Source organism: Ovis aries, chromosome 9, assembly GCF_016772045.2.
Source record: "Ovis aries strain OAR_USU_Benz2616 breed Rambouillet chromosome 9, ARS-UI_Ramb_v3.0, whole genome shotgun sequence".
NCBI classification, from domain to species: Eukaryota; Metazoa; Chordata; class Mammalia; order Artiodactyla; family Bovidae; genus Ovis; species Ovis aries.
The window spans coordinates 58,348,455-58,376,004 of record NC_056062.1 but is presented as its reverse complement, the minus strand read 5'-3'; the positions used below and the strand labels follow the sequence as shown (position 1 = coordinate 58,376,004).

At 39.8% G+C, this 27,550-nt stretch overlaps 1 protein-coding gene and 1 non-coding gene across 2 annotated transcripts in view; both read right to left on the bottom strand.

Moving 5' to 3' along the window:
* Positions 1-1,095: 1,095 nt before the first annotated feature.
* Positions 1,096-27,550, bottom strand: part of TNFRSF11B (TNF receptor superfamily member 11b) — a 29,422-nt gene continuing 2,967 nt past the window's right edge. Inside the window, exons 2-5 of the mRNA XM_004011767.4 lie at positions 11,676-12,045; positions 7,661-7,855; positions 4,079-4,303; positions 1,096-2,324 (exon numbers count right to left, since the gene is read on the bottom strand). Of these exons, the coding sequence (XP_004011816.1) occupies positions 1,936-2,324; positions 4,079-4,303; positions 7,661-7,855; positions 11,676-12,045 (1,179 nt within the window). The 3' untranslated portion in view covers positions 1,096-1,935. The remainder of the gene's footprint in view (positions 2,325-4,078; positions 4,304-7,660; positions 7,856-11,675; positions 12,046-27,550) is intronic.
* On the bottom strand, positions 22,810-22,948 carry LOC114116488 (small nucleolar RNA SNORA42/SNORA80 family). The gene has a single exon (XR_003590392.1). It is a non-coding gene; the product is annotated as a small nucleolar RNA SNORA42/SNORA80 family (small nucleolar RNA).

The following is a 27,550-nucleotide window of genomic DNA, read 5'->3' as shown; positions in this document are numbered from 1 at the left end:
CACCCAGGGGCCCAGAGATTTCTTAATTCTACTGTTTCTGAGGCTTAGATACAACCTGTAATAGTACCTATGGCTGTTGTGGCAAATTACCACAAACTGGATGACTTAAAACAACAGATATGAATTCTCTCATAGTCCTGGAGGCCAGAATTCCAAACTTCGGATGTCAGCAGGGCGTACTCCCTACAGAGGCTCTCAGGGAGAAAGTGTTCCTCTCTTCCCTAGCTTATGGCTGTTTGGCTTGAAACCACATCACTCCCATCTCTGCCTCTGACTGCATATTGTCTTTCTTTCTGTCTTTCTGCTCTGTGTCTCTGATGAAGACATTTGCCACTGCATGTAGGTCCCACTTGGATAATCAAGGATGATTTTCTCATCTCAAGACAACTTAATTACATGTACAAGGAAAGATGATTTTTCTAAAGCACATTGACAGATTCTGGAGAATATGGTATAAACATAGTTTGCGGTGGGAGTACCATTCAACCAAATACATCACCCTTCCATTTAATGTTTTCTTAAATTAAATAGTGCCAGTTTCTAGTGCATGCCTGCTTGCTCAGTTACCTCAGTCATGTCGGACTTTTTGTGATCCTATGGACTGTAGCCCACAAGGCTCCTTTGTTCATGGGATTCTCTAGGTTAAGAATACTGGAATGGGTTGCCATGCCCTCCTCCAAGGGATCTTCCTGGCCCAGGGATCAAACCCACATCTCCTGTGTCTCCTGCATTGGCAGGCAGCTTCTTTACCCTCTGAGCCACCTGGGAAGCCCACACGTTTTTATCACTGGCAACCAAAAGAACTTACGTAGTTTTGTCTCTTGATGCTAATGGCAGCAGTTATAAGTGGCTTGTGTCATCTGTTTATTAAACTTGACTTCAGAAATTCTTCAACTTACGTGTAGTAAAAACTACATTGGAGCATATTAAAAATGCAGGTTTCTGCCCTTCTCCCTAGAGTTTCTCAAAAAATTGGCCCAGGAATCTGCATTTTTAACAGTGTTCCCAAATGGTCCTGATGATGAAAGAAAGGGAAAATTGTGAAACCTCGGATCCATTCATGTCCCATTCAAATAAAAGCAAGAGGAGAAGCAATGAAAAATAATTTGAAAACTTTAATTAATGATGTTGTTTATGTAGTAAAAACATAAAATCTTTTAAATAAGGTACATTCAATTTCTCAGAGCATCTAATATTCAGATAACTTATATTTCATACACTTTCCAACATTAAACAATTGACTACATAATGTATTTTCTAAAAAATGGTATTACACCTTATACAGGTAAAAGTATATTACAAAAATACTCTACACAGGAAGAAGAATGGCAGTACCTATTAGGAAATGCTACAAACATTCTGTTAAAAATATATATTTTTATCTCTTTTGTGTATCATAATAATAAACAGAATATATATATTTTTCTTTCTAAAATTAAGTCTTACACAGTTTCCCTTCAGGATGGTAATATGTACAAACCTTATATCTGAATGAATATAAATAGCAAATACTATAATAGTGTTACAGATATATTAGTAACTTTTACAGAAAACAAATGGCTTTTAAATAAAAGCCTCTAGTACAGCTGAAATCTCAAAGCTATTTAAATTAGACATTCTGATATTTAGTAAGACACAATGGAGTCTCATTTCTTATTTCCAGTTGAATTACTGCAAGCAGTAACAAGAGAAAATAGAGTCAGTAGATACTGGACCAGATGCGTCAGCTGGATAAACAATTTGGGGTTTATTATACTTTAGGGGAGAGATAAGCGTTCTTTCTCCACACCATAGTTTCTTTTGGGCCCTGGGGTCAAAGCCAGTCCTTGGTGATGAGAAAGAAATCATTGTTCCCTCCTCAAGAGCCTGAGAAACAGTCTACTCATTTATTAGATCTGGTCCATGGTGAGGAAACAGCTCTGTGACCATTTCCGGTTATAAGCAGCTTATCTTTAACGACTGGACCTGGTTTCCTATCATTTCTAAAAATAGCTTCCGATATAACCTGTACATGGTGAAGCTGTGAAGGAACCGGATGGTCTTCTTCAGACTCTGAATGACAGTCTTGGGGAAGTGGTGCTTCTTCAAGTGCTTTAGGGCGTGCAGCAGGCCCTTGCGGGTGTCCTGGTCGCCATTTTTTATCCTCCACAGGCTGAGCAGCTTCAGGAGTTGCTCACTTGATTTGCACGTCTTCACTGTTTTCTCAACGTCTTCTGTCGTCACTTTCTTCCCCGGCAAGCTTTCCATCAACTTTAGAAGCTGCTCAAAGGTGAGGTTCATGTGTCCAATATGCCTCCTCACGCTGTTTTCACAGAGGTCGATATCTGAATGAAGCGAAAACACAGAGACATTCATCCACATAGTCTATCTAAAGCCACTATAGAACTACCCTGAGGCAAAAGGGAGTTCCGCAGCATTTCATAATTTTAAGGCTGACCTCCTCCTTTCCTTTGAGGGAGGGCTCAAGTCACGCTAGTTATTTCTGAGAACTGAGTTCAATATTATTTTGTGTTACGATAGAATAATATGCTTTCTGTATTCTCTGCCTCTAACACAGCTTTGTGAAAAGCCCACATTTGGAAAATAACAGTAAGAAACTAGGGACACATTGCTCTCAGTTTTCTAAGAAAATCTGAAGCAATGAAAAGCGTAACATTTTAGAAAAAATACAGTTAGCTATTTTGTAATATAAACTTTCATTAATTGATACCAATATATGTGCTATTTGAAAAATTAGTTGCTTCAAATAGTCTTTAGTAAATAGCACCAGAGGATTATCAGCACACAGGAGATCTGAAAATCCAATAATTCGAGGCCAAAGAACAGTAGGATACACATGACCTAGAGAATATTTTGGTAATGAGCTAGGACATAAACATAGATGGAGTAAGTAATGTTTCTGTTGATGGCATGAGTCATTTAGTATCTGTCAGACCTAAGGCAAGTCCCCTCATCTTTCTGGGCTAAAATGTCTTCATTTATAAAACAGGGAATTCGGTCCCATCCAATTCTAACTGTCTCTGTTTCCCTACTTCCCTTCCCTTCTGCCTCAGGGCTAATTATACTTTCAAAAAATGCATTTTGTTTGCCAAAAACAGAAGACAAGTTTATTCTGCACAAGTGAAAGCATTCAACTGTCAAAGATGTTAGTCTCCTAAAATCTGTTGCCTCAGTTTCAGATGTTTGAGGCTTTAGAGTTGTGTAGGATTCCTCAATCATTTAACTACACATGAAGAGCAGAATGGATTTGTCATTAACATTGCATCATGAAAGGCACCCCCCCCCCAACCATTTTTTTTTCGAGAATGTCCAATGCTAATTCAAGTCAGAACTTTCTCTTCTGTGTATCCCAAAGCTTATAGTACACTCTGGATGAAACTTACTTCCTTTTCCCTTCTGTATTTATTCACTCCCATCATAATACACACACACACACACACACACACACACACACACACACACACACACACAGAGTTTCAAAAGGAGATTCTTTACAAAACTAAAATATGAGAGTACTTGGATTTAAATAGCGCTTTTCTCCAAGAAGCTCAAACACTTTAAAGAACTTATCTCATTAATCCTCACGACATGTGCTATTAAAATGGTAATTTTAAAATAGACTGTATTGTGAGGATTAATGAGAGGATACCTAGACACTTAGAGGCTCTCTGGAGAGAATTACCAGATAAATACTACATACTTTCTTGGTAGAACTGCAAGGTAAGATCTAAAATAGTTAAAGAACTTCTAGATATATCAGACAGGATGCTCGTACAGCTGCTAAGGGATCCAGAGTCAGATTTCCTGAGGTTTATTCCTACATTTGAAATGTATTTTCCCTCCTTCCAGAGAGACAATTGAAAAATTGGAGAGTAGAGAAGGTGAAAATAAAACCCCGCATGACTGATCTAGGAACAGCTTCTCCTCTATCATTTGAAAACTATTTCAGTCCAACAATAATTCCCAAAGGGAAACAGCATCCATACAACTAAACCAACAGGTACATAGTCTCATTTCTGTTGTATGATGAGCAGATGTTCTGATTTCTGTTTGAGTTGTTTAGTTCAGGCTACCATACCTTGGATGATCTTCTTGACCATATCTTGATCTTTGTTTTGATGCTTCCATAACTTCAGCAGCTGGAAAGTCTGTTCTCGTGAGTTGTGTCGCTGTTTTATCCTCTCTACGCTCTCTGCATTTACTTTGGTGCCAGGCAGATTGTCTACTAGGACACTGAGCCAGTTCGGGGTAAGCTTTGTAGGAACAGCAAACCTGAAGAACGCCTCCTCACACAGGGTCATGTCTAAAAGGAAGGTGGGAAGATTAAGAAGATTTACTCAATAATTTGGGCTTCCCTGGTAGCTCAGATGGTAAAGAATCTGCCTGCAATGGAGGAAGCCTGGGTTCAATCCCTCAGTAGGGAAGATCCCCTGGAGAAGGGAATGGCAACCTACTACATTATTCTTGCCTGGGAAAATCCCAGGGACAGAAGAGCCTGTTGGTCTACAGTCCATGGCATCACAAAGAGTGGGACATGATTAAGTGACTCACACTTTCACTTTCACTCAGTAATTGGATTCTTGGATATCTAGTGGATAATAATAAGAAGAAGAAGAAGAAGAAGAAGGAAAGGGAGAGGGAAATAGAGAAAAAAAGGACAAAAACCAACAAGGTTGTGTTTTCCAGAATATTGCATGTTAAAATAAAAAATTTTAATAAAATCAACCTTCTATTGCCTGGTGTTAGTGGCAGATTGGTTCCAAATAGGAAAAGGAGTATGTCAAGGCTGTATATTGTCACCCTGCTTATTTAACTTATATGCAGAGTACATCATGAGAAATGCTGGGCTGGAAGAAGCACAAGCTGGAATCAAGATTGCTGGGAGGAATATCAGTAACCTCAGATATGCAGATGACACCACCCTTATGGCAAAAAGTGAAGACAAACTAAAAAGCCTCTTGATGAAAGTGAAAGAGGAGAGTCAAAAATTTGGCTTAAAGCTCAACATTCAGAAAACAAAGATCATGGTATCCGGTCCCATCACTTCATGGGAAATAGATGGAGAAACAGTGGAAACAGTGTCAGACTTTATTTTTGGGGGCTCCAAAATCACTGCAGATGGTGACTGCAGCCATGAAATTAAAAGACACTTACTCCCTGGAAGAAAAGTTATGACCAACCTAGATAGCATATTCAAAATCAGAGACATTACTTTGCCAACAAAGGTCCATCTAGTCAAAGCTATGGTTTTTCTAGCAGTCATGTATGGATGTGAGAGTTGGACTGTGAAGCTGTGAAGAAACCTGAGCGCTGAAGAATGGATGCTTTTGAACTGTGGTGTTGGAGAAGACTCTTGAGAGTCCCTTGGACTGCAAGGAGATCCAACCAGTCCATTCTGAAGGAGATCAGCCCTGGGATTTCTTTGGAGGGAATGGTGCTGAAGCTGAAACTCCAGTACTTTGGCCACCTCATGGGAAGTTTGACTCATTGGAAAAGACTCTGATGCTGGGAGGGATTGGGGGCAGGAGGAGAAGGGGACGACAGAGGATGAGATGGCTGGATGGCATCACTGACTCGATGGACGTGAGTCTGAGTGAACTCCCGGAGTTGGTGATGGACAGGGAGGCCTGGCGTGCTGCGACTCATGGGGTCGCAAACAATCGGACACGACTGAGCGACTGAACTGAACTGAACTGAACTGAATGGCAGATTGCCAATCCAGCTCGGTCCAATGAAATATTCTTTTAGAATATTTTGGAGGGGAAGAGTTTACAAAATGTCTAATAAGAATATAGTATTGCTATAAAAAATTACAGCAAAAATTCTATTACTTAGTATAATATTAACATATCTTAATGTAACTATTAAACATTCTGTTGCAGGTTTACCTAATATCTAAAAGTTACTTCAAGACCAATGTCAAATCATTGTCTTTAAGAAAGCCTGAAAAGTAACCTGAAATAGCATATTATTTTCTGCACACACACATACACATAGTACCTTTGGGAACTAGGATGGATACAGAAGTATAAGCATACATTAAGTGGGAAAATAATCAAACACAAAAACTTGTCATTTAGAAAAAAGGTCCAATAAGCTGAGTGTCTGGGTAGCATTAGTCTGTCCTAGGGATTAAGAGTCTGTCTTTGGATTCATTAGGTCTGGGTTTGAATCCTTACTCTGCCATTCAAGTTCATACAGTAACTTGAACAAACTTCACAGTGTTTTTATAAAGATTAAAACCCATATAGCAAAAGTGTCTGGCAAATAGTAAGTGTTCAAGGAGTGATAGAAATAAAATTATAAATGGATTAAAGAGAATGTTAAAGTTAGAGGTCACTCCTTTTACCATCCCTCCTCACATTCCATCATTTAATAAGAAAGCAGACAGCATGAATGACTTAGCTAAGATTTTTATAAAACAGAAAAAATGTTGGAACCAGGCTTAAATCTTAAATCTCCCAATCCACGTTGCTATGGTTTATATACGTCTGCTGCTGCTGCTGCTAAGTCGCTTCAGTCATGTCCGATTCTGTGCGACCCCATAGACGGCAGCCCACCAGGCTCCCCAGTCCCTGGGATTCTCCAGGCAAGAACACTGGAGTGGGCTGCCATTTCCTTCTCCAATGCATGCAAGTGAAAAGTGAAAGTGAAGTCACTCAGTCGTGTCCGACTCTTAGCGACCCCATGGACTGCAGCCCACCAGGCTCCTCCGCCAATTGGATTTTCCAGGCAAGAGTACTGGAGTGGGGTGTTTATATACATCTATGTTGCACAAAAAGATGTTTAAAGAGAGTCAAGCTGATTAAATACTAAAAGGTCAGTTATCCTTGGTGTGATGAGTCCTTGGTAGGAGGTCTGTGATTAGTGTGGTGGCAGGAGTGACAAGATGAGGACACCTACCTGATTAGCATCATCACCGACATGGGGTACACTCAGATACCTTGAACTTGGAGTTAGTGACCCTTCCTGAATAGAGTTTAAGACATATACAGGAACTCAGTACTTCTGTGCAATAGATGCAGCAATACCACAGGTAACAAAGCCAGTATTGCCTTTCTAATTTGTCATCTATTTATATCACCATGGCTCAGATGGTAAAGACTCCGCCTGCAATGTGGGAGACCTGGGTTTGATCCCTGGGTCAGGAAGATCCCCTGGAGAAGGAAATGGCAACCCACTCCAGGATTCTTGCCTGGAAAATCCCATGGACAGAGGAGCCTGGAGGGCTGGGATGGTCCATGGCATCGCAAAGAATTGGCACAACTGAGCAACTAACACAATCCAGTCCAAGTACTCTCAAGTACTTGGTTTCTTAGTTGCCAATTTATACTTTGGCTAATAATACAGATGTGTTTAAAAGTGATAAAAAATGCATAGCTTAAAAACATTCTGCAACTCGGACTCTGATAATGTGACCTTCAACACAATCTTACTCCACCCCTTTTCTGTGGGTAACGTGATTCAAGTGTGAGCACTATAATAGGAAGATGGAGACTTTTTGAAAGATTTTTGAGTTGTGGCTTTAGCAATGATGCACAGAGAAAAGTCTTGGTTAAAATTCAAGAAAGGGAAAATATAAGTTTAACTAAGAAGGACCAGAGGGTCTTGTATTCATCCCAGAGGTGGTATGAAGATTGATATTTTGAAACATAATTACCTATTCCACATTTGTGAGTCGATGATTCGCTGCTACCAGAACATATATTGTCATGCGTTGCATTTCCTTTCTGAGTTAGAAGGAGCCCAAATGCACTGCAATTCGTGTGTTTTCTACAGGGCGCTTTGGATGATGTCTCATTCGAGAAGAACCCATCTGGACATCTTTTGCAAACTGTATTTCGCTCCGGGGTTCCTACAAAAATATCAAGCCGTTTAGCACATTCTTCTCAAGTACTCTCGCAGCAGAAACCATCTTAACAGAGTTGGGGTAAGACTTTTCACTTGGTTTTTACTGCTACTATTATGTTGCAGGAAACTTCAGGCATTTTCATTTTTTACTTCATTAGACAGAACAAAACTTTTACAGTGAACCCCTTAGGCATTCTTTCCTCCTTGCAATACAAACACAAATGTCTTCTATTGTTACCTACAAAGTACATAATGGGAGAGGAAATAAAAGAAGGGTAGGATGTTCAATTAGTCCTGCCTGTGCTGAAGTTGTCAGGAAGATCTTGTTGTCAGCGATAACTGCTGTGTAACCGCTGTAATATCATTCTTTGAAATCAGTACCCATGGTATGCCACATCGTTAAATCCCAATCGCTTCCTACGGAATTTCTTTCATTCCTGAATCCTAATTGTGAAGCAATTCGTAAGTGTGCTAACCCCAAGAAGTAAAAATTTACAACATTATAATAAACTTTTGAAGGTGGCAATAAAGTTAACTGTGGACTCAAGTGTAAGCCTGCAGTTACATAATAAATGGAAGATGATATACCATTTGCTTAAATGGTTGAGTTTAAAAAGGGCACAGTCGTTAAAATTTCAGGCAAGGGTGACTGAAAGGGCATTTTCTTTCATGGTGTAAAGATACTTGATAAATTTGGGGAAATTATTGGCAGGAAAACTTGAACCAGTCAACAACCCAAGATGCTATTAAAAATAAACATCTTTAAAACCCTTGACTCTATGCCTGAGTAGATCATACATTATAGTGTATTTGCATATGAAAATACCTCCATCTAGTGTAAGCTAGTTGAACAGATTTAGACTCTAGTGTTCAAATGTAGCTTTTACAGGGCAATTCTGGCTGACACAAGGTACCAAATACTAAAGAGACAAATAAAAGTTAAAGAAAGTTAATAAACTTCATTTATTAAAACTTTTAACCTCCCATCTCATTGTATTCTCTACCAAAAAAGGGAAAAAGAGCACAGTGAATTTGGTTTTATTTTCACCTCTGGCTTCTTTCTTTTCTAAAGGGTTTGATGATGCATTGACCAGTAAAAATGACAAAAGGATGGCAGAAAAAAAGAAAAGGGGAGACCAAGCATGAAATTTTAACATGTTAAATGCCATTTCCAGGGTTGCAGTGACATCATCTTAGGAACCACCTTACAAAGAGGTCTCTCTCTGGTTTTTTTAGTACTTTCTCTCTACACTCCTCTCCTTAAAGGGGATCCAACCCCATACCAAATTCTACAGTATCATAAGCAGAGGTATTTGGGCATGGACTGCATGGTATTATTTTATTGTGAATATTCTGGGAATAAATGGTCTTAGACATCTGGACCCAAATCTTCCTTTGTCAACCGCACAAAGAAGAATCTTGTCATTCTTCACATACGTGTTGATGGCTTGGGTGTTCTTCTACATTCCAATGAGAAGGTCATAGGCACAGGACATTCTTCCAGGTAATTTAGCCTTTAATGTTCGTTACCAAGAGGAATGCAAGAATTATAGAAGGAAAGTTTCTTAATATATGTGGAGGCTTTATGTAATGACCTTTCTGAAAATGACTTCCCTCTCTCATGATTGATAGAACTTCTTATAAAAGGATGTATGCATCTAAGTAAATGATTTTGCCTTATTAATGTCAAGAGAAACACCCAAAGTATAATCTGGCAGGCAAAACGTGAAACAGAATGGCAAGAGGAATTTTGCTTTTCAGTTGAGAATTCACCATGCTAGGCATAAACAATTATATAAGAATTATACAACTAATAGAACTAACTACAGTTGATGCTTGAACAATGGTGGGTTAGAGGACCCAACCTCCTTGCACTGGAAAATCCCATTATAACTTTATAGTCAGCCTGCTATAGCCAGAGTTCTGCATTCACAGATTCATGCAACTGGGATTAGGTATTACTGTAGTATTATTGAAAAAAATATGCATAGAAGTGGACCTGCGAGGTTCAAATCTATGTTATGTTGTTCAAGGGTTAGCTGTAAAATCTGAAGAGAAGGCAATCTGACTTCAAAACAACAGAGAATGAGTATTAAATACTCTTTAGACTAAAATTGCAGAATCTTGCCTTCCCTTTGGTCTGGAAATCTTTTATATTTTAGGCAGAGAGAGGTGAGAAAATAAATAAACCTCTGTGTACCTTTGTGCTAAGACTTCTGTTGCCTGCTTACTTCATTCTATAAACAGATTTTCATGCTTATATGAGTAAAATTCTTACTATTTCCATTATTTTTCCAAACTTTCTAGTTTCCAAACTGCAATGCCCTGCTTAATGAATTTTCCTACATATATAAATTACTGAATTGAATTAAAAGCATTTGTTTCTGTTGGATGGGCTTCTCCCTCTACAACTTGGGTTAGCTTTTGAGTCCCAAATTGTCATCCAGTAAAAATTAGGAAGTGTCACCAATTTCTCCCTCAAAGACTTATACTAGGAGCATTTTAAAGAACTGTCATGCAATTTGCACCTTCTATGACTGGTTTTATAAAATTAACAACTTAGGACACTTAATAGTTCAGTTTTTGAATATATTTAATTCGTGTCCGACTCTTTGTGACCCCATGGACTGTAGCCTACCAGGCTCTTCCGTCCATGGGATTTTCCAGGCAAGAATACTGGAGTGGGTTGCCATTTCCTTCTCCAGAAACCTAAAATGTTGATAATAATTTAGACTCTATATTGCTACTTCTGAAAGTCAAAATAGTTACAAGTAATTCACATCCTCTAAACACACAGTTGTCAACTAGGGGTGATTTGGCCATCCAGGGGACACTTTAGTGGAAAGAGTACTATTTTAGTGGCTAAAGACCAGGGATGCTGCTAAACATGTTACAGTGCACAGGACTGCTGCCCACAAAAAGAATTATCCAGCCCCCGAAGTTAGTAGTGCTGAGACTGAGAAACACTGCTTCAAATTGAATAATTGGAATCTATACCCATACTGCTTTCTCCAGAAAAGTGAGTGAATACTCTTAATTTTTCCAGGCCAGGAGAACATGCAGACTATACTGAAATTTCATGAATGTAGCCAAAAAAAAAAAAAAAAAAAAAAGGTGGGTTGCAGCTTTAAAAAATTCAGTGCAAACTGGCCTTAATCTCTGCTCTTCAAAATGCAAAAAGAGAAAGTACTTTGTTTGTAGACAAGTACTTACTCTTGGCTTGCCAGTCTGTTTTGTCTAAGATAAAGAATCAGCTTCACAGAAGAGATGCTGCTATGGCTGTTATCCTCCCAGACACTCAACTCCCCTGCCAAAGGAAGAACTAGCTTCATTTTTAATAATGAGCTGCACTTCCCCTAGCCATTCTCACTTTTTATATAATTAATTATAACTACTCACTGTTTGCACGCCAGAGCCTCATTAATATCAGCATAATTACTCTCTTGATAACAATTAACATTTCTGATGTTTGTCCAAAAGCACTGCACTCTGAGGCTGTCCATGCCAAAGTGAAACAGACATATAGATCAGCTATGAATGGTGCAATGAAGAGTGTGTCCCTTTAAGAAAGAGCAATCCATCATGCATCTCATTAGAGAGTGATTTGCTGCATTTGAGATTTGTCACTAAATTGGCCCATCGTGGCAAAGTGCTCCTCTGAGGAATGGTTCTTTGGCAGCCATCCAGACACATAGTACATACCTAGCAGATTCCATTACCTTTGTAATTTGCTATCCTGTAATGTCATCAGGACCAACTTGTTCCCTTAAACTTCCCCCACTACCTGACTCTGTGCGATGTTAATGAACTTGGCTGGTACATACCTGGGTGTAGCACTCCAAACCCAGGCGGACAGCTCCTGTGCTTCAAGCAGAACTCCAGCTCCAGATAGCGCCCCTCCTCACATTCACACACGCGGTTATGGGTGCGACTGCACTCCTGCTTGACGTACTGCAGTTCCTTGCACACTGGGCTGCAGTACAGACACTCGTCACTGGTGTGCCAGGTGTCCGTGTAGTGGTGGTCGGGACAAGGGGCACACACGGTCTTCCGCCTTGCTGTGCAGGGCTGCTTCAGGAAGGTGCCAGGAGGACATTTGTCACACATCAGCTGACGAGAGCTCTCGGGGTCATAATGAAGGTACTTTGGAGGAAAGGTTTCCTGGGTAGTCCATTTAATGGAGATGTCTAGGAACTAGAAGAAGAAAGGGAAATAGTGGTATGTTCGCATGGAAATGGGGTGATTCTGTGCAAAAGCATCATTAACCTCAGTCCTTTACTACCTGGAACCTCATGCTCTTCCTGCCTACGGAGCTAGGGCCACAGAAAACATGTTCAGAAGCCATAATCTTGCCTCTAAGTAGATTAATCTTCAAGACCATGATGGCAGTACCAGCAAAGTATATTAGGAAAACATAGCTCATAGATAGCTGCAGTGGAAAGCTCATCAGAGTAGAAATTATTACACTTAGATGCACAGCTAAATAGCCTGTGTGCCTTGAGTAATACTTTATCTCCCTGGGTTTTAGGATAATCATTAGATTAGTGAGTTGGGTGAACTAGTGAGTTAAGTGAACTAGATTCTCAGGATAGCTATACCAGGATCCCTAGACTCCTTGATAAAAATGTAGATTCCTGGAATTTATATTCCTAAAAATTCTAATTCTACAGATGTGAAGTTGGGACTGAGGATTTTAAAATGTCCTGCAATGATTCCCATCTGTAGAACCCATACACAATAAATATTATTTCACTTATTCAGTTGTTGATAGTTATGTACCAGGCTCTATTCTGGGTATTTCGGATACAGCAGTGAATAAAATAGTCAACAAACTCTGTCTTATGGACTTTATTTTAATAACAAATTCTACATAGATTATGTGTTAGAAGATGACTGTTGTAAAAAAGTGAGCAAGTAAAAGATTGGAAATATGGAGGGGAAGGTGGAGAAATTACAATCTTTATATAGGGTGGTGGTCACAGTAGTATATTTAAGACCAGATATTTTTCTTTTAGTTTTCCTGTTCTAAGATGTAATGATTTCACATGTATGTAAACAGTTGGTGATTGTACTCACTCTGGTCATTCATTCACTCATGCAGCAGATATGTACTGCATGCTTACCAGAAATATGCTGATGAGAAGATGTAATCTTTGTGCAGCTGGTAATCTGCTGTAAAAGTAATAAAATTTTAAGGCTGATTTTTCCTCCAGAATATCAGTGCAGTCTTGAATCTTATAGGTGAGTGACATCTAGAAAATGAAATGATCACCTCTCTTAAGGTTAATTGGGGAAAACTTGAGGGAGCAGGCAGAGTTTCAAAAGTTTCTATCCATTATGGCCGAAGAGGTGTGTGCATAGTAGAGAGACAGTTTTGTGGGCCAGAATCCTGCTTGGAAGGTGGCTCCAAATGAGTATTCTGTCTTGTATTCTAGATCTCTAAAGGTCTTCAAGGGAACACTGACGTAGTTCTTCACACTAATTCAAAGAAAACGTGTTGTTTCTGTGTAGGGGTTGTTTGTTTGGCTTTTATTGTTTGTTTTTGGTACAGGGATCAACACTGACTATTTTCAGGCTTTTGGGAAACGACAGGCCAAACACAATAATTTTTTCTAAACTCTCTTCTTTGCAGAACTCAGCAAATCTCACAGAAACCCTTTGACCTGGGGGAAAGTGTGCCAAGTAGGAAAATAGCACTCCTTTTTGAATGAGGAATGACAGAAGTAAAGAAAGGCCTTTTTTATAAGCATTTGGGCATTTTAATAAGCAATAGAATCCACCTGCCAATACAGGAGATGCCTAAGATGTGGGTTCGATCCCTGGGTTGGAAAGATCCCCTGGAGAAGGAAATGGCAACCCATTCAAGTGTTCTTGCCTGGAAAATTCCATGGACAGAGGAGCCTGGTGGGCTACAGTCCATGGGGTTGTAAAGAGTGGGACACAACTGAGCATGCATAAACACATGCCCTCATTTCTTATTGGGGTACGACTAGCAACAAGGCTGTTTGGACCTAATATGAGCTGATAAACCAGAATTGAAGAATAAAATATCTTACCTACGGCCACAGACCTTTTAACTGAGAGAGCAGTTTTCAGAGTGCTATAATGTAAAGGACCCCTAACCTACAAAAGATAGACTACAGTGGAAAATTGGGGCTGCCGTGATATTTTCAAGACACTTTCATGACCCAACGGTTTTGGGGAAAAGGATGTTCTTGAATTCCCCTGGGGCTTTTTATTGGCTCAGATAAAGTGGGTCAACAGTAGGAGAAAGAAATGGACCAGTAATGAGTGAAAGCTCTGGTTTGGTCTGTATCTTTCAGAAATCTATTCATTCAACATATGTCTCTTGACCACCCACTGTGTACCAGGTATTGTAGAAGGTCTTAGTATTTGGTGACCCACAAAACAATGATGCTCTTCAGACTGCTCACAGTCTAGCGAGAAGACAACGATCAATCTTTTGAAGGAAATGAAGCAAGATGAACTAACTTTGTTGCTACTTGGTCATTCTAATAATATTGTACTATATTTTTTAAAGGCCCTTTGTGTGGGTTTAGCTCAGATATTTCTAATGTCTTCAACACTAGGGAATGAAGTATTCCTGATGCAACTTGCAAAGATGCACGAAAGCAATGAGAAATGTTTTTATTTTTTTCTCTGTCTTGATGTTCACTTTCGATTTCCTGAAAAGCCACTTTTGAGGGTTCTGTTTTCTCAAGAGGGCCACCTCAGAGGTCCAGAGGGACATATTTGTCTTGCTTACTGCGGCTGAGTGAGCCCCATCCTGGTAGGGCTGGCAGTCCTGAAACTTAACCCTGCCTGATTTCCCATCATCCTGCCCTTCCCATGACAACACAGCTCATTTATCCATTAGCTGACTCTTTTCTCTCTTACCAAGAAGTGATGAGGATGAAATGAGAAAACCCCACAGATGGTGTATGTGTTCCTCACTAGAAGCAGCGACACAAATACAAGATCTGACCAAGAATATTGATGCAATTTGTATCTTTCTAGGCAATTGGACATGACACTGTTGGTTTTCTGAAACCATGCTTAAGAAATTAGTTGCCATTTCTTCAAAATACAGGGAAGCTGAGATGAAAGGAATCCACAGAGAAAAAAATAATAAATTAGGTTGACTTAGGATTAGAGAGCAATTATAATAGTGAAGATCATTTCCCCTAGGCTACCGCATGGAATTATCATATATATTTTTAAAAATCGGAAAGCCTTAAGGAACTGCAGACTTGTTTTCAGCAAATTCTATGGGGCCTCTGTGATTTATTTGAAAATTTTCCACTTTGGTAAAGAGACAGAACTCTGTGTGGCCAAAATTGGATGCTTAGCTCTCCATCTCTGGTTAGCCTCAATCCCCGCATGGAATTTCTGGAACCAATTCTTGACAGAGGATTGGCAAAATTAATAAACCTCTTCATCTCAATCCCCTCTCTCACTTTCTTCTGCATTTTCTAGAAAAGCAATGAAAAGGAGGACAGTCCATCTTAACACTGGCTCTGGGTCCTTTGCCAGCTGATAGCATTTAAAGTCTAAGAAGAGTACAAAAGTAATTTCTGTGTGAAGTGCATAAACACTGATAAATATCTGCAAAAGCTAGGACTCGTGCAAGGGGTCTCTGCAGAAGCCGAAGTGTCCTATATAAGAGTGTCCTATATTATAGTTTCCTGTAAAAGAAGCTGCTTTTTCATGTTTAACTTTTTTTTAAATTAGAGAATAACTGATTTACAACATTGTGTTTTTTTCTGCTGTTCATCAATATGAATCAGCCACAGATATACATATGACCCCTCCCTCCTGAACCTCCCTCCCATCGCCCTCCCCATCCCTCCCCATCCCACCCCTCTATGCTGTCACAGAGCAGTGGATTGAGCTCCCTGTGTCACACAGCAAATTTCCACTGGCTGTCTATTTTACATGTGATAATGATAAAGAAACATTAAAATGGAATTTTCTCTCCATCTTTTCTTTCTTCCTCTTCCCATTCTATATCTGTCCACCAGCTACAAAAGTACAAAAGTAAATGAGGAACCATCCCAGGTCACAGTAATTAGTGGAAGCAGAATTAAAACCCAGAGCATGTGCCATAGAATAGTATATTTTGACCAAATCCAAAACATTGCATAGCCCTAACATGCTAGTTTTTCATTCAGACTCAAGAGCATAATGTTAGGAGATCACAGAAGTGAGATCACCCAATGCCTTCCTGAAGTCCAGATGAATGGATGATATTTCTTTCTTTGTGCTAAGACTAGCACCTGTTCAAGGTAACTGATATGGAAATTTCTTAGATGACATGTGATTTCAGTATAGCTGACTACCGGTATCTGCTTCTTCTTAAAGGATATAGGAATATACTTCCTCCATCAAGTTTATTTTTGCATGATGCAATGTAGTCAATCCCCTGCTACTGCGCTTGCTCTCTGGTATGAAGAACCACGAGTGACCCAGTGGGTTTCCGTTTATGGAAAATTCATTAAAAGGAGCCCACACAAAGCTTGAAATAACTACTTGGTTTGGGAGTTCCTTTTGTGATCCCTCGTCATGATCTTTGCCACAAAGAACTATTTGAGGACTACCAGAGTTAGCTAAACTTCTGGTCAATTTGGAAACCATGATATTTTACAGTTCATCTTAGCCAAGAAAAGAAACATTCAGGATATATACCACAGTGAGTTTCCTAAAGATCTCTTGTTGTATAAACTACAAAGCTTATTAAAAAAAAACAAAAAACTCTTATTTAACTTTCTATAGTCTTATGGTATAATGGGGCTTCCTTGGAGGCTCAGACAGTAAAGAATTCACCTGCGATGTGGGAGATCTGGGTTCGATCCCTGGGCTGGGAAGATCCCTGAGGAGGGCATGGCAACCCACTCTAGTATTCTTGCCTGGAGAATCCCATGAACAGAAAAGCCTGGAGGACTGCAGTCCATGGGATAGCAGAGTCGGACACAACTGAACTATTAAGCATACACATGGTATAGTGGCCTCTTCCCTATTTCCTCCAATCCTTAAATTATTTATTTATTCATTCATTCAGGAAACACTTATTGAAACAATTACTATGCTCAGGAAATATTGCTAAGCAATAGAGCCGAGTAAGTTAATGTTTCTGTTTCCTAGGAGAATTCATCCAAAAGCCTCTGTTGGTGTAAAAAGTCACAGATCAGTGCAAAACAATGAGAGGGAAAACAGACGAAAAAAAGGATCAAGCAAAGACTCAATAGAGAAACAGGTCAGAAATGAGAAGCTGAAATTAGGTAGCAGTAAGGAGGAGAGAAAAGATGAATATTATGTGTTAGCTGATTGCCCATGGAGGGAGGTACTAGAAAGAGTAAAGGAGGACATGCCCGTGAATTATGACTAGTAGGTATGTGGTGTTGCTGTTAATCACTGACAGCAGGAGAGAGAAGCAGTTATGGAGGAAGACAATGAATTTGGTTCTGGGTCTTCCAACAATAAGACTCAAGTGGTGATGTCGAGTAGACACTTAAATATATGTATCAGGTATTCAGGATAGAAATGCAGCTAAAGACACAGGTTTAAAGGGATGAAAGTTCAGTCCCTGGGTCAGGAAGATCCCCTGGAGGAGGGCATGACAACCCTCTCCAGTATTCTTGCCTAGAGAATCCCATGGGCAGAGGAGCATGGTGGGCTACAATCTATAGGATTGCAAAGAGCTGGACATGACTGAAGTGACTTAGCACAAGGTTATGAGCACATAAATGGTTCCAGAAACAGAAAAGTAGGATGGCATTACCCAAGATTTTATACATAAACAAAAAAATATTAAAATATAACCTTGGGACTTTACAAACATTTGCAAGATAAGATGAAAAAAAGAAGGAAAAAAAAACCTGTAGGGATATTACGGAACATTTCAAGAAAAATGCTAAATGGATGATGAATAATAAGATATGAAAAATGTACAGCGTTTAGATCCATTAGATTGATATGAACTAACCAGATCTCTTTGCTGGGAACCTGTACATTAGAGTTCCAAATTCAGTTCAACCACCAGCTTAATAACCCTTGGCCATTATCTTAGCTCTAAAAAGAGATAATTCTTATTTCATCTATTCCTATACAATTGTTTTCAGTTGAGTAAAGGGATACAAATAAACTTGGTAAAGAATAAGATTCCAGACAAGAATGAGTCATGACTACATATGCTAATTACACAGGAGGTGGGAAATAGGGAACATTTTGAATCAGATTCATTTTTGGAGACATTTTGAAGTCTCTTGTTCAGTAGGAAGTCACAAACCTAAAATGTGCCACAGTCAGTTATTTATCCTATTCTTAAGTTGTCTCCAGAAAAAGCATCTCTGACTCGTTTTTAAAATCAGTTCAAGTATCTTCCCAAATTGTATCACTGATTTGGTCGAAAGGCAGTTCCACAGATTTGCTTAAAGGGCAAAGATAGAAAAGGATTTGTTTCCATATACCTTAAATGTTTAGCATGGTATCTTACAGGCTTCCCAGGTGGCGCCAGTGTAAAGAACCTGCCTGCCAATGCAGGCGCTGTAAGAGATGTGGGTTCAACCCCTGGGCTGGGAAGATTCCCTGGAGGAGGGCATGGCAACCACTCCATTATTCTTGCCTAGAGAACCCCATGGACAGAGGAGCCTGCGGGTTACAGTTGCAAAGAGCCAGACACGACTGAAGCAACTTAGCAAGCAGCATGCATAGTGTCTTAGGGCTTCCCTGGTGGCTCAGAGGGTAAAGAATCAGTCTGTAATGCAGTAGACCTGGATTCAGTCCCTGGATCAGAAAGTACCCTGGAGAAGGGAATGGCTACCCACTCCAGTATTCTTGTCGGGAGAATCCCATGGACAGAGGAGACTGGCAGGCTACAGTCCATGGAGTCACAAAGAGTTGGACATGATTGAGTGACTGACACTTTCACTGCTTTTTTCATGGTGTCTTATACACAGCAAGTATTCAATATATATTTTATTCAATCCAGTAGATATTGAATACCGACTATGTATAATTAGGATTGCTGGTGATTCTATAGACAGATACAGAGCCTCCAGGGAAAGGATGCATTTTCAAGGACAAGCACAAAATCTGTAACTTGCTCATCTGTAAAATGATAGTGATGACAAAATTTGCCTAAAGGAAGTTTTGTTTTTTTTTTCTAAGCATCTTTCATTTTGCTTGGCATTTTGCCTGGATCGTTCTGCTTGTGTTTAGCTTCTGTTTTGAAGGTAAATGTGGGGAAGGCAGGTGGCTCATTTGAGAGGTTTATCTGCTGCTGCCATTCCTCTACCTGAGGGCCTGCCTCTGCTTAATCATTTCCAGAACAGCCAGGACGAGGTCTCTAGGTGAGGATGCAGAGCAAATGCATTAAATCTATTCATCTATTAGGACCTTACGTGCTGCCACCAGCTTTCGCTGCATAAACAAGAGAAAGGAAACAGGAACAATTATGATTTATTAGATGAATCGCTGGGCCAGATTTTACACTCTTTGCTTCCCTTGAGGCTGAAGAACTGTCTCTAGGTACAACTTAACTTTAAATGCATTTTGTTGTTGTTCCTTTCAAGAACTTTCCCTTTAGTTGTTTGTTTGGAGGCTTTTAGAATTAATTAGCAGTACCTTGTTTATGTCTGGAATCTACCAGAATTGTCAGAAAAGATTTGCTTCTGATGCTTTTGCTGCTTCAGAGTTTTACAGATAATTAACATTTGCTAGATTAACAAATAAATGAGAAAAATCTCTAAGAACTTGTGATGCAAGTAAACACGTCAAACTTTCCAAGGCAAATGTGTGGACATCTCCCGCATTTTGAATCTCAGATCTTAATATTTCTTCTCTTTGCTTGTTTAGTCGTTCACTCAATTGTGTCCAGCTCTTTGCATTCTCCTGGACTGTAGCCCATCAGGCTCCTCTGTCCATGAGATTTTTCAGGCAAGAATACTGGAGTGGGTTGCCATTTAATTCTCCACAGGATCTTCCTGACCCAGAGATCGACTTCATGTCTCCTGTGTCTCCTGCACTGCAGGCGAATTTTTACCTGCTGGGCCATAATCACCAGATTTGGGATATAACATCCATTTTGAAAATTTCAACTCAACAACAGAGCTGGCCACAATTTTCCTTATAATTATATCCATTCAAGCCCACCAGACAAGCACAAGGGCGATATCCCAAGTTCAGAATTTTCCAGCTACAGAGTCCCTGGCACTTTAGACTTAGAATTGGCAATACATTTTAATACGTTGATATTTTTGAACATCAGTTATTACTTCCCATTTTATTTCTACTTTTCCTTGAAGATAATACGTTGTTCACATCATCTTATGAAATAATCTGGTTGGTGATGATTTAGACTGAAGCCCAGTCAATATATGGTTAAGGGCATCTGGAGAGAGAAATTTAGAAAAGAACAGCCATGGTGGTTAGGAAATGAAATAGAAACTAGAAATGGAAATAGAATAAAACAGGATGTGACTTAAACATGTAGATGTTTATCATGTGCCTACAACAATGTGAAACATCCTCTTGGAAGTACTAGATGCTATGGTGAATAATAATAGCATAGTATATTATAATACCATTACATAGTAAGCTGTATACTTCACTTGTCATCCACCACTCCAATCATCTCTGAGGTGATAGTATTATCCCCATTTTGTAGATGAAGAAACTGAGCCTCAGAGAAGTTGAGTGATTGCTCAAAAGTCACAGAGCTACTATACATTCAAGATAGGATTCAAATCTAATCCTGTCTGAACCTAAGCCTTTAACTATTGACTCTTCTCACTAGGGGCCTGCAGTGTTAGGAAGGAGACAGGCATTTAAGTGATCACCTATGACACCAAGTAGAACTCTGGAAGGTCTATATTTTGTCCATCTGTCCATACAGCCATCCATGCCTCATCCTATATCTATTCATCTATCTATCTAATATTTACATCATTTATCCCGGTGAATAAATTCCTCACTCTTCTGTCCTGAAATGCAGTAGTTCACACAACTTCTCTAGAAGATGGTCCTGTGGGACTGAGCAGTCAGTTACACTTTATACAAAATAGCAGCTTCTCAGTCAGTCATGCACCCCTTTAAATTTGTCTTCCTTTTTTGCTTACTCTTTTGCTAACCCCTGCTTCCCTAGGATTGCTCTTTCTAATAAGGAGCTAAACTATAAAGTGTTTGCCTCATGTTCTCTATCCTAAAGGGTCTGGACTTAGAACTCAAGTCCAGTAAGGAAGCTGGGCTATTTAATTTCATCAGAAAAAAAAAAAACCCACAGTGGCCCCTCTAGCTGAAGGAGGAGGTGAAAAAAGCATTTAAAAAAATCCATTGGGATCACTTTGCCCAAGGATATGACTCTGAGTCCCATCCCAGGACGTTTGTATCTCCAGCAGAGAAAAGAACTCTGGTTGAAGGAACTCAGAGGCTTTCTTCTGCTTTATGGGTATTTTTCACTGGACTCCACTGCTAGATTTCAGCTCCTATTAGACAGGAAAAAAAAAAAAAAAATCCTCAGCTAGGTCACCTTAGGGAAAATTAATTCACTTCTCTGAACCTTGATTTCCTTGCCTGTAAAACAGATTCCAGTCTCTGCATCAGAAGGTTTTTGTGAAAATGAAGGCTTATTAGCATTGTCCTCTGTCCAGGACCTAGGATCTTGTAAAAATTAATATCTGGAACGAGGTTGGTTTGCTGGGAAAGAAAATGTTGGGAGTCATATACAGGCAATGAGGTGCTCTAATGTAGAAGTGACTTGTATCATTTAGACTCACAGATCTGCCAGACTGATCACATCCACCTCTTTCCTCACCAGAGAAAGCTGGGAGGTGCAACCTTACCATGTTTCTGGAAGGCAGGACCACGGAGAAGGCTTACAAACAGCAGGAACAGCTACATCATTGTTCAGTGAACATCACTCATACTATCTAGCTGACCCATTGTTTTAGCACAATCTCATTGATTTTTTCCCCTTTTACTGGATATTAGTTGAGTTGGGCTTCCCTGATGGCTCCCACGGTAAAGCATCTTTCTGCAATGTGGGAGACCCGGGTTCGATTCCTGGGTCAGGAAGATTCCCTGGAGAAGGAAATGGCAATCCACTCCAGCACTCTTGCCTGGAAAATCCCATGGACGGAAGAGCCTGATAGGCTACAGTCCAAGGGGTCGCAAAGAGTCGGACACGACTGAGCGGCTTCACTTTCACTTACTGGATATGAAGAGACAGGAAATACAGTGTGGGAACAGAGGATTCTGTCTCTCAGCCCATGTAGTATTCATTCTCCAGGGCATCTTCCTGACCCAGGAATCGAACCCAGGACGCCCCCATTCCAGGTAGATTCTTTACCATCTAGCCATCAGGGAAGCCCAATATAGTAGTATTCCACCACAGTATTATTGGTCATGCCAACCTACCCATTAACACGCTTATTTTACCTGAAGGTGAAACGCTTCCTTGTGAATACAAATTCAAAGAAAACTCTGCTCAAAGAGGCTAAAGAGATTGCTAGTGACCATAATTACATCTCTGTAGTAAGTCCTGAGGGAATAGGGCTTCTAAGTAGGATATGAAAACATGCACATGAATGGCTTCTGTGCTAGCTAAAGACAAAAAGGTCTGGTTTCCTTTTTTTTTTTTTTTTAATAGTTTTTAGCTTAAAAGAATAATCTGAACCTAAAACACAGAAGTCTTACTTCTTAAAAGTAGGTAACATTTCAAAAAGCTGCTTCCTCTTTTGATCTCCTTGACTTAAACAGAATTTCTTATCAATGAAACCAGTTGAGGAACTTTGACAATTGCAACAAAGTAGATTTTTAAAAATTTTCTTTAGTATGCTTTTTTTCATAGATAACTAAGTCCATTTGCTTTTTGTATGTCTGGCATATTAAATAGTATCAATATGTAATAAAACATTTTAATTTATTTTTAATGACAAAAGCATAATTTTTTTTTTTTTTTCCCACTGTGCAACCCGCTTCAGTGCCTACAGCCTACTGGTAGAGGCCAGGCAATGGTTCGGGCCGGGTTTGCTCTGGCATGGGACACTATGAAGAGGCCCAGGGGGATGAGCCAAAAGCGTAAAATTATAGCAGCCCTTCCAGATATCATCTGGTACAACACACCTATTTTAAAGGTGAGCAAAGTAAGACCCAGAGAAATGAAGTCACAGGCTGGACCTCAGAGTCTAAGGCAAAACTGAAGAATAAGATCTCTTGCTTCTTAACTGCTATTGTGGAGGTCTTACTATCATTACACCTCACAGATGACTTCCTAAATTACTTTTGTTGGTGGTGATGATGGTGGTATGGATGCCAGAGGGAATTTAAGAATAGGACCTTGATATCCATATTTTCTAAGAATAAAATACATTTTTTAACAAGAAAGTAATATTACATGGCAATAGAGGTTTAGGGATCAAAGACCAGAGAAGAAGATTGAATTTACCTAAGGCAGTCACAAAGCTTAGATGAATTACTGACTTTTAAATCTATATTCATCTTGACACTGATATTTTCTGTTTTATAGTTGATTATTTAAGAGGCTGTTATAGAAAATGCTTCCAAGGTACAGACTAAGTGGAGGTGAAGAATCCTAAGGCTAATCTTTTTAATTTTATAGAAGATGATTTGAGGAAATTAATGGTTTTCACCATATTAAAACTATGATAAAAAGAGGTGGATTTAAAAAAAAATCTCAATAGGAAAGTAATAAATCAGAACTTTTGGGAGCACATTACTTTTTTAGAAGGGCTCCAGAAATGAAATTGCATTTCCTCCTGTATCCTCTATCCATTTATGGTCTGGCTGATTCAGGTGCTTCTGAGAAACTGGGGTTGAAAAAAAACTACCCAAGCACCTGGGAAGTTATGTCACCTTGTAGTTGAAAGAAACCATTTTAGTGTGTCTGTAGACTGTTCTGGCCTTTGGAACATTCATTTAGCAAGGCCAGGTAAATGTGAGAGGGAGTGGGTACCCCACAGCTTCTTACCTAATGTGTTGTAACACTATTCTTATCCCTTACAACTGTCTAAAAGAATTCTTTTTTTAGACTTTCTATGCTAGTTACCCCAAAATAAATATTCTGTGGTAGTGAGTTCCTAAAACTAATTACATGTCACATAAAAATACCATGTGTATTTCAAGTTGGCTATACCTCACTCCTTCTTCTTGCATGGATAGTTTACAGATGTTGCTAGGATTTCCGATTGACTAGTTCCTGCTCTTGTGGGTTGCGAAGTTTTATTTTGATTTTTGTTTTCTTTTCTAAACATGGCTGCTAGTACTGTTCATATGTGCATTTTTTTTTAACCTATCAGTATCAGAAATGCACTCTGGGGCTGTCTCCTGCCCTCCTCTCTTGCCCTGTGAAATCCTCCCTTCCTATGGCTTTCAAAACCCATTCTCTGCTCATGACCCAGATTATCTGATCTCCAGTCCAGGCTTCTCTGAACTTTTTGAATCCAAATGCCTATTTGACATCTCCATTGGGATATTTTAAGAATGTATCACATTTATCAAACCAAAAAATGAACATTGATGGGAAGGTCAGAAAGGGGATTCAGCTAAGGTTAGCTAGCTGCTATACCTAGCACCTGCAAGGGTCGGTATATTAGTCTGGTTCATTGTTGTTGCTCTCTTAAGAATGGACCTCCATGAAGGTATTGTACCTTCACAGTAGAAATGGACAAAAATAAGTAGGAAAAATACTGGTCAGGTGGGTAGGACGTTACATTTATATTTTGAAAGAGATCAAAGCTGACATGAGAATGTGAAATCTCTGACAGTAAGCTACATTTTGTTGGAATATCCATGGAAACTGCTGGTACATTATACAAACACCCCAGCAAATCTCATCGTAGCTCCTTTGACTCAGCAAACACACATTTAGTGTCAGGCACTGTGGAGACCTGGAGGCTATAAATATGAATTGGAAAAAAATCTCTGTTTGCAAAGAGTTCATATTTTGTTTACCACAGGGGTCGTGCCATCCCCTAGAAGTTCTGGAAATTTGTGTGGGATTTTCTCTTGTCACAGTTTCTGTGTGCTGCTAGATGCCCCACTGACCAAGAATAATCCCATATTTCACACACTTTCTTTTTCTTGGCCGTGCCATTTGGTATATGGGATCTTAGTCCCCCAATCAGGGACTGAACTTTCGACCGCTGTGTTGGAAGCACACAGTCTTCACCACCAGACCACCAGGGAAATCCCACACACACTTTCAAATGTCCTACTGATGATGGTATAAGTGATCTAAGCTTAAAAAATATATATTTATCATTATATGAGCCTGGACGCAAACTCCACATATATATATATATATATATATATACACATATATACATATATACAAACACATGTATATATACATATTTGTGTATATAATATAAACACACATGTGTGTATGTGTGTGTGTGTGTGTGTGTGTGTGTGTGTGTATGCACACATATGGGCTTCCCAGGTGGCACAGTGGTAAAGAGTCCACCTGTCCATGCAGGAGAAGCAAGAAGAGTGGATTTGATCCCTGGGTCAAGAAGATCCTCTGAAGTATGAAATGGCAACCCATTCCAGTACTCTTGCCCGGAAAATTCCATGGACAGAGGAGGCTGGTGGGCTAAAGTCCAAGGGGTCACACAACTGAGCGACTGAGCGTGCACACACACATACATACATACATATATGTATATATACACACACACATATGTAGACCTATGTGTGTGTTGTAATATTTTTATGCCTATTGATTTTCAAGGAATTTAACAACATAAAATTTGATAGCAGGTTGTGCATGCATGCATGCTAAGTCGCTTCAGTCATGTATGACTCTTTGCCACCCTATGGACTGTACTTTGCCAGGCTCCTCTACCCATGGGGATTCTCCAGGTAAGAATACTAGAGTGGGTTGCCATGCCCTCCTCCAGGGGATCTTCCCAACCCAGGGATCGAACTTGTGTCTCTTAGTCTCCTGCATTGGCAGGCGGGTTCTTTACCACTAGTGCTATCTGGGAAGCCTGAAAGAGGGTTGTATTTTGTTTAAAACTTTAGTGAGATTTGTTTACCACTTCAAACAATCACAGCCCAAAGCCAACATCAATCATGGTTTTGAACACCATGTGCTCTTGTCTATTTCTCATGGCCTGTTCATGACAATTCTACATAAAGATGCTAATATATCATTACTTCATTAAATCTTCTAGTGAAGCTTATTTCATTATAAATCATTTTCTTTTTATTTCTCCTTCAGAGTATGGTTATGCCAGTATATTTATTTGAGAAAATTCTGTATGTAAGTAAAAATATAAGCACTCTCAATTTCATTTCCGGAGAGCCCGGGAGTTATTGCAGCTGCTGCTGCTGCTAAGTCATTTCAGTTGTGTCTGACCCTGTGCGACCCCATAGACGGCAGCCCACCAAGCTCCGCCGTCCCTGGGATTGTCCAGGCAAGAACACTGGAGAGGGTTGCCGTTTCCTTCTCCAGTGCATGAACGTGAAAAGTGAAAGTGAAGTTGCTCAGTTGTGTCTGACTCTTCGCGGCCCCATGGACTGCAACCTACCAGGCTCCTCCATCCATGGGATTTTCCATGCAAGAGTACTGGAGTGGGGTGCCATTGCCTTCTCCGAGAGAGTTGTTACAAAGGATTTATTTAATAAGCGCATGGAAGAAGTCCGATCTGATGGAGAACTACTGCTCCATAAGGTAAGATACACAGGTACACCGATAATGTTGGCATCTCCGCTCCATAGTAACAACATTAGGGGCAACCCAGGCATCATTAGGCAAGACTTTGAAGAATGTAAACATAATTTTTTTTTTTTAAATAAAAGTACTCTTTCTCTGCAATATACTTCACCATGCTTTTTTTCTTGGGCTGCAAAGAAAAGACTCAGGTTGAATGAAGTACTTCTGGTCAATGAGATACTGAAGGTAATGCTTCTCACAGAAAGCCTTCATGGAAAGGGAACATGCAAGCAGGGAGGCGGAGGGTTGCTTAGAGCAAGACCCAGCTGGAAAGTGAGTGGATAGGAGGACAAGAATATTTGAGTGTGTTTAGTGCCCCTTTGAGAGATACCTCAATACCTCTCCTTCTAAACTATGTAGATAAAACATCTGTCACAGAATGCCTTCTTCCCTGACCAATGGTATCTGACAACTGTGGTTTTAACCTAAGAAATAAAATTAAAAGCCAGATTGAAATTGGGAATAAGAAGTACAATTAAAGGCCAGATAGAAATTAGGAATTGTGCTGAGAGTTCATGGATGATAGAGGCCAGAGAGGTTGCTGGAGACAGAAGTACAGGACTGCTGCGGAGTGTATGTTAGATTCTCCTAGAAACTTTAGAGTTATCATTCTCTTAAACAAACAAACAAAAAGGCTAGACAGATACACTCAACCACTGGGGGAGGGCAAGGAAACCAAAATAAACATAAGGAGAACCAATGTATCAGGCAGTTGTCCTGAAAAAAAAAATTCACTACCTCCAAATGCTTCACCCCACCCCCCACCGCAAGTCCTAGTATCTTAACATTAATTTAGACCTTAGCTTTGAGAAGGCCAGTGGCTAGTTCTGGAGCTCCTTGATGGGAAGTTCCAGCCACCAGTGAAAATCTAAGACTTGGCTAGGATGTTCCCAAAGCATCAGGAGGCTCCTTGAGCAACCATGAAAGAAATGATGTGGTGATGCAACCACCTCACCTTGCAGA